The sequence below is a fragment of the Ceratina calcarata genome, unplaced genomic scaffold (genome assembly GCF_001652005.2).
Source record: "Ceratina calcarata isolate Rehan_Ccalc_2016 unplaced genomic scaffold, ASM165200v1 scaffold546.2, whole genome shotgun sequence".
In the NCBI taxonomy this organism is placed as follows: domain Eukaryota; kingdom Metazoa; phylum Arthropoda; class Insecta; order Hymenoptera; family Apidae; genus Ceratina; species Ceratina calcarata.
In genome coordinates, this window is record NW_017176634.1 from 61,118 (window position 1) to 75,588 (window position 14,471).

General features: G+C 41.6%; 1 protein-coding gene across 1 annotated transcript in view; it reads left to right on the forward strand.

Annotated features, from left to right (window-relative positions):
• The first annotated feature begins 718 nt into the window (after window positions 1-718).
• LOC108628892 (tyrosine-protein kinase Drl) overlaps window positions 719-14,471 on the forward strand; it is a 71,489-nt gene continuing 57,736 nt past the window's right edge. The window contains exon 1 of the mRNA XM_018031117.2: window positions 719-870. Within this exon, the coding sequence (XP_017886606.1) occupies window positions 744-870 (127 nt within the window). The 5' untranslated portion in view covers window positions 719-743. The remainder of the gene's footprint in view (window positions 871-14,471) is intronic.

Below are 14,471 nucleotides of genomic sequence, written 5' to 3' on the forward strand. Positions count from 1 at the left end.
CCGGGGGGAGGAAATCAAAGAGGAGCATTGTATAGCAATTTCCCCGTTTCCCGATATTTTGACGATTTTGCCGGCGCGTCACGGGTGGCCGGTTATCCGAAGGTGTGACTTACACTTACCGCGATTCGCAAAGCGTACGAGTGCGAGAGAGCGTCGCGTATTCACCCACCGATTCGTCGCTTGTTTGCGTATTCGGCGTCGCACCCTCGCAGCGAGCGCAGGCGCGCGTCGCATCGCGCCTTCAATTCACCGACCGGCGTCCGTCAGTTGCGTTCCGACGTCGACGACGCCGAGGTCGTTCCTTCCATTCGTCCCGTACTTTCCCTTTCCGATTCTCGTTGACTGCCTAGCCATGTGACCGTCGTCGTTCCTCTTTGATCACTCGACCATGAATGAACATCGTGATAATAAATTGCAACAATCGCGGGAGCTCTCTACAATAATATACTGCCTCGATAACTGCCACAGAAATAGCAATTAATTTGACATTGAGAATAGATGACCGCCAATTTTGAGGGGACTTGAAAACGTCTGGCGTCGAAGTAGTAAAATTTGACAAGATTCTTGTATTATAATCGTAAAAGTCGAATGATGTTCGTGCGTCTCGTAAAGGAGACGCGAGTGACTTTCGCTGCCGCGAGGAAAATCGAGAGGATTTTATCGACGTTACCGTTTTCCATTTCATTGTCACGTGTTTAGTGGTACGCGCATGATTACGCTACCGGATATTATTATGTGAAACAATGCGGTGGGGTGATGGATCGTGTGATCTATTGCGGTATAAGTTCTTCGTATTTTTGATTCTGGTCGGCTGCAGCGATGGATACTTGAACATCTTCATCAGCCAATCCCAGGTCATGAAACTATTGGGTGAGTAATTGCCTAAAAACTGTATTTTCATCACCTAGACACTGAGAAAATTGAGATTAATATTATAACATTGTCAGTGTCATAATTCAAACTTTTTCCATTTTTTTTAGTTAGTAGGTATTTTTGTTGGGACCATAATGGCAGCGCATGTCTTTATAATTGACAAAAGAGGAACAGTTTAAGGAACCAAGTCATTAAAATATACTATGAAGGGGATGATACCGCGGTTTAGAAGTTAATACCAACAAACGTAAACATCTGAGAATAGTTTTGTTTCTGTCACACAAAATGCTAAGAACAATTTTTCTATTAATATTGAACAAGACGTAGTTTAAAAAAATTATATAAAGTATTTTACCTATCACCTAGAAGATCGAGTGTCTTGCATAAGTCGCTTTTCCGCAATTAGGTATTCCAGTTGAGATGAAAGTAAAACAAAATTTCACTTCCATCTCACTCTTAACGAACCGCTGTCTATTGAAAATTAGAGTCACTATTTTCGTTCTCCAGTCGAATTTAAAAATACAAGAACTGGCCGAGGGTGAAACTTTATAATGGGTCTCATTAGGATTCCAATTAATTGTTCCATTGTCATCGAATGCGAACGAAAGCCAGGATTAAGTATGTAGTAAAAGCAAACATATCGAATTGTTTAAACAAATCTAACAGCGGGATAACAACGGGATAACAACGTGTACCAGCGGTATCTTAATTGAGATCCGAAGTAAATGCTGTTTCATCGAAATATACGGAAAAACAGACAGTCGCCATGGCGTACCGTAAACTTTTAATTAGAAGCGTTGCGCGAGTGCGTATAACCGGCTAGATGGTAACGAGTCACGACCCAACGGGTATAATTGCCGAATTAACAATGACCCTGATGAACGACGTCGAATTTAGCCGTGCGCACCTGCGTTAATCACATCGAATCCCTCTCATTCGGCGTTCTTAATGGAATATCAAGCAGCGCACTGAAAAAAAACGTCGCGAATTCGTTTGCCAGAGGGGGTGTAATGCAAATTGTGATCTGATTAAAAATGAAACAGTTCAAGTTATGGAATAAATTTCATCTTTTGAAGTTTCACATCTTGTTAGCGGTTTAATAAATCATATAAATGCTTTGAGCGTTTCAGCGTTCGCTCGATAATCGCGTTCAAACGTAAACTGGCATAAATAAATACCATCCAGCTATGCTGATTCTTATTCGTTCGTTACCACTGTTTCTCTTCGATGTACGCCTGGCTCGCGGGGTTTCCCACGTTTTCTTCGTGCCAAATGTTAAAATCGCTCCGGCGCACCTCGCCGATTCTAGCGATCCGCGATGAGTCGGGCGCCGGTACGTTTTTGATGGTCAACAGCTATGCACACAAAGAGAGAAAGCGGGCGAACGGCTCCGGTGTGTACGTACTTAGTCTCCATTCCATTCGATATCACTTTACGCTTCTATGATTCATGCGCTTCTATCCGGCTGTGCCCGTAGCCCTCTTCTATGTACACAGCTTGGACGCGTCAGTTTTCTGTTAACGGGAGAACAGGGGAAAGAGTGGAATAGTTGTATTTACGAGCGAGTGTACGCTCGTGACTCTTCGAAAATCGAGCCAATCTCGCGGGAACCGCGTCGATCTCCACGAGCCGCTCGAAATGGCCCCATCGCTCATTTCTAGTGTCAATGATCTTACGCTTTGAATATCTATAGGCTTTTCCACGTTTTTACCTTAATAACCGTACGCGTACAGAAAGGGTTGAATTGAAACGATTACAGATCAAAGTACGATTAACTCTGATAGGCTTTGCAGCTCGCATCATCTGTAACGTGACTACATAATCTTTTTGAGACCATTCAAGTTCATTAATATGCAGACTTTATTCATGTATAAAAAGAGGAATCGTAATCTATACCTGTAATGAATCTTCATATATGTCTCTTTATTTTGCGGAAAGTATTGTTTATGTAACAAAAGAGAAATATTTCATTCGCTGTTTGAAAGGTGAAAGTAATCGAGAGAGAAGAGCGGCTGTCATTTTATCCCAGCCAGTTGTAAACTCGATCCTCGAAAATTCACAATTTTTCTAGTAGCTGTAAGAGGCAGGAAACCCTTTCACTGGAATCCTCGAGGTAATGGTAGATCGTCTCGAGTTCAACAACGTCGGCCAAGATATTCAGCGTGTCGCGAATACTTATCTCAAACTTATCAGTCGTCAGCCCCACAAAGGTACAGTCTTCTCAGCCGCCTGTCGCGCACCTTTTAAGGGTGAGACCGCGGCGGGTGTCACGTTGAAAAATGTCTGATGCGAAGCGATGCAACTTTAAATCGTTAGTCTTCCTTCGCAGCCGTCGCGCAGGGCGAAGGACATCTTCGTGGCGGAACGGCGTGTAACCATGGTGCCGGTACGTCGACGGAAAGAATGGTGGCTTTAGAGTCGATTTCTCAGCAAGCTAAGCACCCGTGGAACCTAACGGACGACGTAATCCTCGTTAGATCTGGGTTTCCCGTCCGCGCCCTTCCCTTTTAACACTCGTGCAACCGTGTGCAACTTGCAAAGGAGAGGAGGGCAAGCGAGCAAGAGCGAGGCAGATAAAGGGTTGATCGCATCGTGCGACCCACCGGAGGCGAGTTTAGTCGTCCCGGCTCTCGAAAGTCACTTAACTTAGATTGCGCGAACGAAATGACTTTAGTTCCCCCGGAAAACTTCGTTTCGCTGCCGGAGCATTGCTTGAAAGCACCGAAAAAAGAAGCTACAAGTAGGCAAGAATACACGTCGACAGAGAACGAAAGGTGACTCAAGGATAGAGAAGAGAGTGTTAGTCTACTGCATATGTTCTGTCCAGATGAGTGCGTCTATAAATTTGATTTCTGAAATCAATTTATATGTATAAACGCAGTGTATACTTCAAACTATGTGTGGACGTGCTCCTAACTACGTACTTCCATTGTGACCATTGCTAATCCTTGTAGATAAAATTTCTATACTATTGTGCTCGCATATGAAATGATTTTTTAAAGTGATCGTAAGGGAACAAATTATTATTAATGTACAAACACTTTAACATAATGTATGAGAAATTGAAATTTTTTATTAGCTTCACAGTTATCGTGTCTTGCGTTTTCTTATACGAGACGGGAAACTTGTGCAGCTAATAGTTAAATTGCACGAACAAAATGAGAGAGAGAGAGAGAGAGGGAGAACGTAATCGGAAGATTCTCCTGAACCGGCGCACTTCTGTGGTACGAAAATACAAGTACCATTGGCTGACCTCTCTCATCGTGCGAATTCAGCACGTATCCCTGAGAAAGTTTTAAACATTTATACAGAGAACGGTTCTCATTCGGCGGAGGACTCCTACCGTGCTCTGCGGTTATACGTGTGGATACCTACCCTCCACGTTTCAATATTAGCTGGTTAGAGAATTGAAGAACTAAGTTTTCAACTGTGAAACAGATGCATGTGTGAAATTAAATACGTGTTTTAGTAAACTGAATATTGCGTATGAGGTGTTTCGTGTTGGTCTTAAGTAATGGATAATTTTGCAGAGTGCTTAAAAATACATGGAATATAGAGAAATTAAATCTATTTAATCACGTTCCTGAAATTGTTCATAACCTTCTATTACTCTTGTCTTTTATAACGAGCTAAAGACAAGATTCCTTTATATTATATTAGATAGATATTCCTTTATAATTCAGCTCAATTTCTAAAATAGTTTATTTCTATTCAAATATTTCGTTTCAAATATTTTTTATTACTTTCTGAAAACCAAACAATTTTACCGCTTTTTTCGATCATTCGCGAAATAGATACGTTTAGCGATTAATTGAAGCTTAACAAAAATTCCCTCATATCGTATGTGCATTCGTTCACTGTGGAAAGAAGTGAACCGTGAATGAAAGAGGAAAAAATCCTGTGTACAGAAGCGATGCGGTAGCGAAATTTCACTGTCGCGTTTAAAATTCGCAGTCAAACGACTTTTAATTAAACTGTCAATGCGGATTAAGCTGCTACATTACGCGTTTAACCCTTTCACTGCGCCAGTATCTATCCAACCGAACATTACATATATTCTACAGATAATTGATTTTCTTTATGCAAGGAGGTTTCAATCATCACATGAATATATTCACCTCCTTATATCATCGAAAGACTACTTTATATAAATTATTTATTCAAACAGTAAGTGCTATTATCTTGTAAAAAACAGCATTTCCTTCTTTCATTTGCAAATAACGTAAATACAAATAACGAACGTTATTAGGAAAAGCGTAATAAAGGGCTGCAATTTTCCGTTAGTAGCTCGCAGTCGAAAGTCGCTAATGGAACTCGCGTACGCGACATTCAAACTCCCGGTAAATTACTAAAACTCGGTACGCGTCAAGAGAAACAGACGACACGGCGACGGGTTGAACACTTTCGAATTACCGTGTCCTGAAATTGATTTTTAATTTGCTACGCAGAGAGATGGGGGCCGCGGCCGGTGGCGTGCGTTCCGCAATCGGTTTCCGTCCGTGTGTTTGCCACGTCTGGACCACGAAACGGACCGACAAACAGTCGGCAGCAACGCTGATTCTCGTCGTCGCCGACTGTCGGGACCAAGCTCGTAAAACAACTCCCGTCGTCGATATGTAGTTCGCCGCGACCTCTGTCACTGCAAACGACAAGGGGAAATCACTTATTTCGGAAGAACGCCCCTCGGTGATGGAAAATCGCGTGACAGATTCTTATTTTGCGGAAACGCGCAACAGCTTCTTCACCATCCAAGTTCAGACGATTACCTTATTCAATCGTGTTATTGAATGTAACTTTTGATGTTTCAATAAATTCATGAAAATTAACTTTAATAAAATAGAACCAGTCTAATTTGAATTAGCTTTTTATAAAATAATTTGAAGATATATAATAAAAATCCCAATTCTTATACATTTGCTTCGTTTCTGTAATTTTATATGTAATTAGACCCACCGGACGAGTTGACCTAGCGGTGCAATTTTAAACAATATATTTGAGATTGATGTAAAAACATTTAATAACACCCATTTTTTAAAATGTATTCGAGAAATCACACCCCGTCTCCCCTCCCACTCCCATCGATGGAATACATACACACATACTTTACTGTTTTATATATACATAGTTTTTAAGCCAGTATATAGAAATTGTTACGTGAACAGAAATTGGGACAGACATTTATATATTACAGCTCATTTTTAACTAATCTGTTCATACAATTTTAACAAGCATTTTGTCTTCCAATATTTTTGATCGAAATCGACGCTGAACTTATGTTAGGTAGAAGTCAGTGTCAGTACAAATTGTATTTGAAACGGGTTGGCACGCGGATACGATTCACGTTTGACAAGGTAGACGTCTTCAGGAGATCATTAATCATCCGGCGTGTTAGAAAAATATTGACAAAAACCCTTCTGCCGGTGCTGCCGGTAGGGCGCGTCGTTTCGGCCCTATCAATTTCCACGAGAGCACACAGGCTTCAAGGAACGTTAGCCAAATTGCGGCAGTTTGCCGATGGGTAGATCCGGCCAGACGATAACGTAAACCGCCATGGTTTATAGCCGAACGATCTTCCGTGTGCCGTGTTTGTACACACGCACGTATCGCCGGATGAGTGCGGCTGCGAGCATGCACTCGTGTACCTGTGGATCCACATATTCCGCCGATATCTGCATAAATACGAGGCCATACGTAGACGGGAACGCAAATACATTACGTATTGATGCTGCCGATCGGACCGGCCGACGCGGTTGACGCGTGTACACACACGTACACACGTTCCTCGTCTTAAATAAGCTATGAGGAACGCGGGCAAGGATTCACGATTCGTTCCGCGTTCTGTCTGCCGCGTACCAGGCGAGTCGTTATTGCCGTTTCAGTGAATACCTCCTTAATTAAGTTGAAAATAAGTTACGTGTAAAGGTGGATAAGTAACCCATTACAGTATTTCAATAACAAATTATAAATTGCCTTTACAACGATTTTTAAGTCGTATAAGATAATGAAAATGTTTACACAGAGTTGTAAATTAGACATTAAAATAAAGTTCATTTGATCAGACAAACATGGTAGAAAAGATAATTCATGGATTTTATATTTCAAGACGACATTAATTATTGATACACGTTAGAACAATTTAATCTATACTTATCATAATTAACACAGCCGTTCATAGTTATAGCACAGTGTTAGGTGCATTTTTGTTGAAACGATGGCATGAAATGATGTTAACACTTGCTCGCGTTATAGCAGAAAACGCTTACGCGGAATCGAAATTGAGTGACATAAAGTACCTGAATTTTCCGGTAATGCGCCGTGGCGAACGCGTGAACAGGCGAAGGTAAATTACGCGTGTCCAATGTGTTCATTTATGTATATATTTTTGCGGTGCAACGATTTGTCGATAGCAGAGTTTTTCGATGAAAGCCAGGTTTCGTAACACGAGTCCAAATACCGTTATGACAAATGTCATTATACCAAACAGTACCAGGGAATATCAATAAACTGCCCGGCTTTGTGTGTGCAAATAATTTATTTTCGTTCTGACGACGTCACGTTGGAAGTAAATTAAATGTTCAATAATGCTATTCTTTAAACGTGTAATAATATTATTTATCTTCACATGTATTCGTCCAAACAAAGGGTACGATTAATTACGATTAACCATTTTGATGGAAGGAAAATGAAAATCATTGTTGAAAGAAACAGCTATATTTTGCATATGGATTTCAATCAAATAAATGGCAGCAAATGGTTGTGACAGGCTTAATTCAAATCTTCTATTTTTAAGATTTATATATAAGCCTATTCATCCACTGTCACGCGTTCCAATCAATCCTGTCTTCTCATGATTTGCGAACAATTCATAGAGAAAATCATAGAAAATGTTTTTTATACCCAACCGATTTACATGTACACCCTCGGATGTTATATTGCTATCGTGTTGCACACCAGTCTAGATAGATCGCAGTCTACGCATACCAAGAATTAATTGAACAATGTAAAATCATTCTTTATCGCAACGGAATCCAACGCGCTACAATAACCACATCGAGTAATACCATAAATAACTCCATCGAGCATGCAGGCAGTTCTGTTGAAAAGTTTCGTCCTGCATCGTTTCGCAAGGCTCGACGGGCACCAAAAACCGATTTAAAGAAAATAAAAAAAAGAATTAACTTGGAATTGTCCTGACGTGAAACACGGAACGAGCGGATATCCGCGAGCACGCCTGCCAAGGAGACTGGATTTTATGAAATCCTGCCAATGATCGATGGGAACGGAACGTCAACGGCGCTTCCTCCGCGCTGTCCACTTGACGCTGGGCGCGAAGCGGTTGCGAGCGTGTGCAGGAGTACGCGTCGCGATTAATACGTCAGCCTGCAAGTACGCAGGTGATTTGCAATCCAATCGTCGAACCGTTCAGGGGGACCCGGTTTCCACGAGAATTTATATACGTACGAGCACGGCTAGCCCGATACGACGAGCCCTGCCGGCCGATTCTATATCCCGTGATTCCGTACATATTTACACGTGTCTCGCATCGGCGAGCGCGAGCGTGATTTACGCAAACATTTCGCGGAAGACGCGACAAAATTTATACGTGTTAGGTACCTTCACCGACGGTGACTCGGATCGATGATCCACGACCGATGAAACGAGTTAAGCCTCTCACGATCGGATCTCTGTTTGCGCGGCGAATTTAATATATGTTCATCAGTCGTACCTCTGTTTGCCGGGACAATTTCGTTACGCGGAATTCGCGAATGGGTCGTGTTTGTCGAGTCCGTAAACCGGACGCTGCGTTGACCCGCGGGCCTCGGTTCGTCTGTATTTCATGGTTTGTTGAAGATACTTCACGAACGTGAACAAGATATGGTTGGAAGAGTGGATATAATGCTGCGTTTTAGTACGAAATAGAAGCCTATAATTTTATACTATGCCTGCAGCAATTAGCTTTGGTCGTAGTAAGTTTTTTAGTTTGCAAACTCTATCAGTATATTTGTCGATATTATTTGATGAAAAACTTGAATTTCAAGAATCGTTTTAATATTTGTGATTTTAATAAAATTATATAGAAATTAATTTTTAATACTCTCAGGGAAGTTTAAACAATTAAATCAATTTTATAATGTTCATTGTACGAATCTCGGCAGGTATTAAAATGTATCTTGCAAACACGAAAATTACCCGAGTTATTTTAATTGATTAATGTTTTATTTTTCGCCCGGTGAAATATTTGACGATTCGCGCCGAACGCTATAAACGCGGGAGCCGTGTTTGCGTTGAAAAATACACTTTATCTGATTCGCGGAGACATCCCAATCCGGATAAATGTTCGTATTCCGCTCTTCGAGCGAGCGAATCGTTCCCGTACGAATAAATTAGGATCTCCGGATCGATAAACCCACTAATGGCGGGGAAAATGGTATTAGGGATTTTCCTTTAATCCGTGAGCCTGACCTGATCTCCTATTAGAACTACGCGAATAACGGCGCATCGCTTTCTCCTAATTGACTGGAATACTTTCCTTCATTGTCTCATCTGGTACAGCTAATTTTCTATCACAATAATCGCGATATTTAACAGTTGAAATAACTATTCAAACTCATTCGAAATTATCACATCACTATTTTATAAAGAATTCCAAAAAATGAATAAATTCCTGTTGGCTTCTCGAGACGTAAACGCGAAGACTAGGAAATTTTGCAGATTGATAACCTCGAACGTATATACATATTGTATATATATGTATATTATTCGCGGCAGAATACTACATAGCTTACTCGATGTTTTAAGGACCATCGATCGAGCCGAGAACCATCGGTTTCCATGTGACATATGGTACATGCCAAGCACACGGTGCGCGCATGACGTACAAAGTGGCTTAGCACGTTTGAGCATACATACCTACATCTGTATATATATCAACATTACAACTAACAGACACGGTGGAATTAAGCAACAAGGATTATGTATATAACGTTTATAGAATCGCCATAAGCGTTTTATTTATTAATTTCCTCGAGTCTATTAACGAGATTAATGCATGAGGTTCAATTGCTCTGGTAGGGTTGCTGATAATGCATCGGTGCAACGTATGCCAATATCTATACATCTAGTGTTAAATATACATGCTGCAATTATGATTGGATACCCTTCATGTATCTAATAGATATTGGCGTCAATGTAGCACATCTGTGCTCGGTGGTTATGCGTATACATGTATTATGTACGTGTTCACGTACTGTCTATGAACGATGCGATGGTCCAAATAGGATCTGCGGCTATAAGATAGAAATCTATTTTCACGTAACGTTAATGAGATTTCTCCTAATTGTATACAATATATTGTGAGCAGACTGTGTTCTATTAAATTTTATTAGATTTTCATATAGAAAGCTGTTATATACATATAACGGCGCAATCTTCTTATGCTACAATTTTCTATTATTTTCAATTATCGATCTCTCGTGTTTATTATGACATAATAGACCTAATTTTATATTTGCATAAACGTGAGTTCTAAATCGGATCGCCCTTACTTGTTTTCATCAGAATGTACGAGCGAGGAAGGAAAAATATATAAAACTAAATGAAAAAAGTAACTCGATCAATATTTTCCCGTGTGTTAAAACCCAGGGAAAAATTTGTAGAGTTGTTCACTCATAAAAACCGCGGCGCAGCGACGCTGGACAAGATATATGAGTACTCCTCGTTACTCATCGATCCTCGGATTAATAACAGAAAAACCAATGTAAATGTGTCCCTGTGCCAGTCGTAAACATGGCCGTAGCCACAAACATCGCCTGGACAAAAAGATATAGCTCGTTTCCAGAAGAAAATAACGGCGTATTCCTATTCGAAGCGCGCGGTCGATTTTTTAACCAAAAAAACATTTTTTTCGCGCTACGTTACGCGTCCGCCGGCCAAGTATTTTCACGTTGCGAGCCATACGTACACGCGTGCCCGTGGACCCGGTGAAAATGGAGGGCCCAAAGTGCACTCCCTCACTCCCTGCTGGTAAAATATTAGACTTGCTGTGCGACCAGCAAAGTGCTCGACCTATAATGCGTTTATCGTCGGCGCAAGAGGGTTATAGCGCCTGGTCGGCCATCGTGTTATAATTAATAGACATTGATTATCGGCGATGACTAGCATTGGGGGATAAACACCGATTTAGTCCGAATAAATAAAAAGCAACAGCGTCCTAAAACTTGAATAATTTAATAAATATTCAGCGTGAGATTCGTTTTATTAACATCGGCGTTCTGTCTTATTTACATTTATGCTTGTTACATAATTCATGAAGGAGCTTCATATTTTCATCAGGAAAATTTCAATATTTCGATTAAAATAGATACTTGGAGTTTGAGAGATTACGAATTGGGGAAGGGTGGTCGTGTGCCAGAAAAATGCTACTTTGCCGGCTTGAACAGAAATCGGAATGCGTAGAGAATCGTCGGACGGCCATCCGGCAGCGCATATTGCAAAACGGTCGTGCCTGTCGAACTCTATCATCGTATAATATCTGCCTGCAGGCCGAGCAATACCCGTTCCGCCGCGTCCGATGGAAATTGCTCGTGATCCTCGAACATTTTTTATATCTCCGTCCCTCCGCTCTCGGCCTGCTCCTCTTGTCTTTTTTATCTTCTCGTCCTTCACCCCGTATCCCGTCATGTTGTCTTTTTGTGTCGTTTCGCGAGAACGTTACGTCTAATGCCGTGTACTTTATCGTTTTCGGCTGAGCTACGACCGATCTGACAGTAAAAAATTCATTAGGCGGATAACGACGCTCGTTTCTATTTCCTTTCTTCGTTCTTCTTTTTTTAAAATCCGTTCCATGGGATGGCGACATTTATGGGAGAAATAGATATGTAAGTTGTATCATTTGTCGATTGCGATATTATAGACTTCGCGTTTCCGATAGTGGGACACGAGATGTTATTCTACGCGACTGTCAATGAGACTTAACGAACAGTTATATTGGAAAAAGATTTATACGAGTGGAGTAAATTATGTAATAAACAAACTCGTTAATATAACGCGATAAATTTTATCATAAACTAGCACGTATCGGCAACCGTGTGACGTTTCCATTTGTGCGTCCTATAATTGCGTGAAAAGGGACTGAAAAATTATTCCAATTTCTGTACCCGCCGATAAATACTGTTATTATTGGTCGCAGAACGGCGATGCGATGGGAATTCGCGTCGACGGACGCAATTTAAAACGAGCAACGGCGCGTTAATTATAAATCTCGCCGCGCTCTCAATGACTTTCTATAAATCGTCAGTTTTCAAGCCAGAGCTCGTTTGTCCCTCGAGCCGAAAATGCAGAGTGGAAAAATTCGACGCTGCTGCTGCTGCTGCTACTCCTGGGGAAAAATAAATAATCCCTTGCGCTTCGGATGAATATTCATTAAGCGACTCGCGTACGCTGTTTATTGCTAACACGCAGATCGCGACCGATACCGTGCCTTCGCGTTAGTTACTATAATCGATAATCTGTAGATAGGTAAATGGTTATACCATATATCTATGCGTACGCTGGACGTGCCATTGTATGCAATTTCGACATTATGTTAGACAGTCAGAGATACATATCAACGTACATTCCGTGAATATTAAATGCAAACTGTAATTTACTATTGCACGTTCGCCGATAGAATGCGAATATGAATATTCTAAAGCATCAGCGGTAATTGTGTACATTTTGTTAGATAATGAGTACAATAACGAGCGGAAATAATTTTCTATTTAATCGTATCATACACGTATTGGCAAATGCAAATTGTCTAAATAATAACCTGGTGATTAAAGAGTCGGTCAAGTATTCTCGTGGATGAAAGTGTACATTGTATAATCTTGTATACCATCACTCACATTATCGCAGCTTGGAGTTCGGCGGCTGTATGTCTATAGCAGTCAGTAGAAAATTATACCGCGAGCAGGTGTATCAATAAGCGTGAGGCATGTTCCCGTACGATAAATCCGACGTCAGAAGTCAGACGAAAGATAGAACGGAATCGTCGGGAGAATTATAGGAGTCGTAGGTGCATCGCATCGCCGCCGGCTGCACTTGGCAGGATAACGCCGCGGTGGAGAACCCAGCAAGTTCTTGACGTCTACCGTCGAGGATCCTTTGGACGCAAATCCAATTCGACAAGGCCTCGCCTCGTACGACTACGTATAACCGGCTACGCGTCGCGCGACGTGAAATAAATCCGGTGACGAATGTCTGAAGCAGGATCTTGGTAGCAGCGGGGGAGACTTGCGAGAACGCGGCCTATTGTCATTAATGTAGAGAGTACAAAGAGGTTCGATCCCCTAGGCCGAGAAACTGGCAAAAGTCTGTCGCCGATCTGTCTACGACTGAGATTTGTAGGTATTGTCAAAGTTCTACGTGAAAAGGCAGTGAATTAGTTGTAGAGTTAAGGAAGGATGTAGAAACTTTATTATAACATTAGGACGACAGTTTAGCTGCAGCATAATAATTCTTACGGCCCGTAGACGCGAGCTATTAATGTAAAAAAGGGAATGAAAGAAAAAGTCTGGGAACATATCTGGGAAGTTAGTAACAACGGGAGAGTACCGCGTAATTACGTTCTTGTCGACAATTCGATTAACTTTCTCATCGGAAGCAGAAGTTTCGGATTTCGCTGTTTCCGCATCTGTTCGACGCGGGGGGCTAAAAGAAATTGTTCCGGGCAGTATTCGCCAATTAAAAATTCCGGCCGGCTGACGAGCTCTCGCCTAATTATCGCCAGCGCGCGCCGCGAACGATGAGAACGGTAGGACGGGTTTCTCAATCAACGATGGTTAATTAAGAAGCCCGGTGGTAATCATCGACGAATTTCAAGAATGAAGCGAACCATCTGAAAAAGAAGACTTTTGTACTATGCAACCCGCTCGCCGCTGCCTCGCTGTGTCTTCTGTCCACCGACGACGGGAACTCTTTTTCACGTACCGTTTTCCTTTTACCTTTTCATGCGAAACCGGGAAGGGTGAAAGAAGCAAAGATGGTTTCCACAGAGCTCACCGTGCCTGTTGCCGATCGACGACTATTTACTGCGACCAACCGAACTGATAACTCTTCTCGCTTTCTCCTCCGCAGCTGCTCCCTGCACATCTTTATTTCTCCAACGCACATCTTCACTTTTTCATTTTGCCTATGTGCTACGCGCGAGGATTTATCCCATTTCGTCCCCGGACATTGAACGGGAGTAGAGATATCGAGGAATTCGAGGAGAGTAATCGAGTTCTGGATAGGATAAATCTGCAACGGACGTGTTGTTATTTGAGATAGAAAGAGCAGACGTGGGAAGACCAAATCCCGATAGCGACGAGTGTTAAAGAAGAAACAAAAGTTCCGATAAACGACTCGAGAATTGTAAGTGAACTTCCACGCAGCGAGGGCGTTGTCAATAAATATAAATAATAAACATTTCTACGCATCACGTTAAAACCGAAGTAGAGATTAAAAAAAGAGAAACGTAAAAAGGCAGCTGCAATCTCATTTCCCGTTTCATTCTTCTCGGGGCTCTAACAGACCGTGAATTTTCGCGAGTGGACACGGTTATTAATGCGCGATGCGAC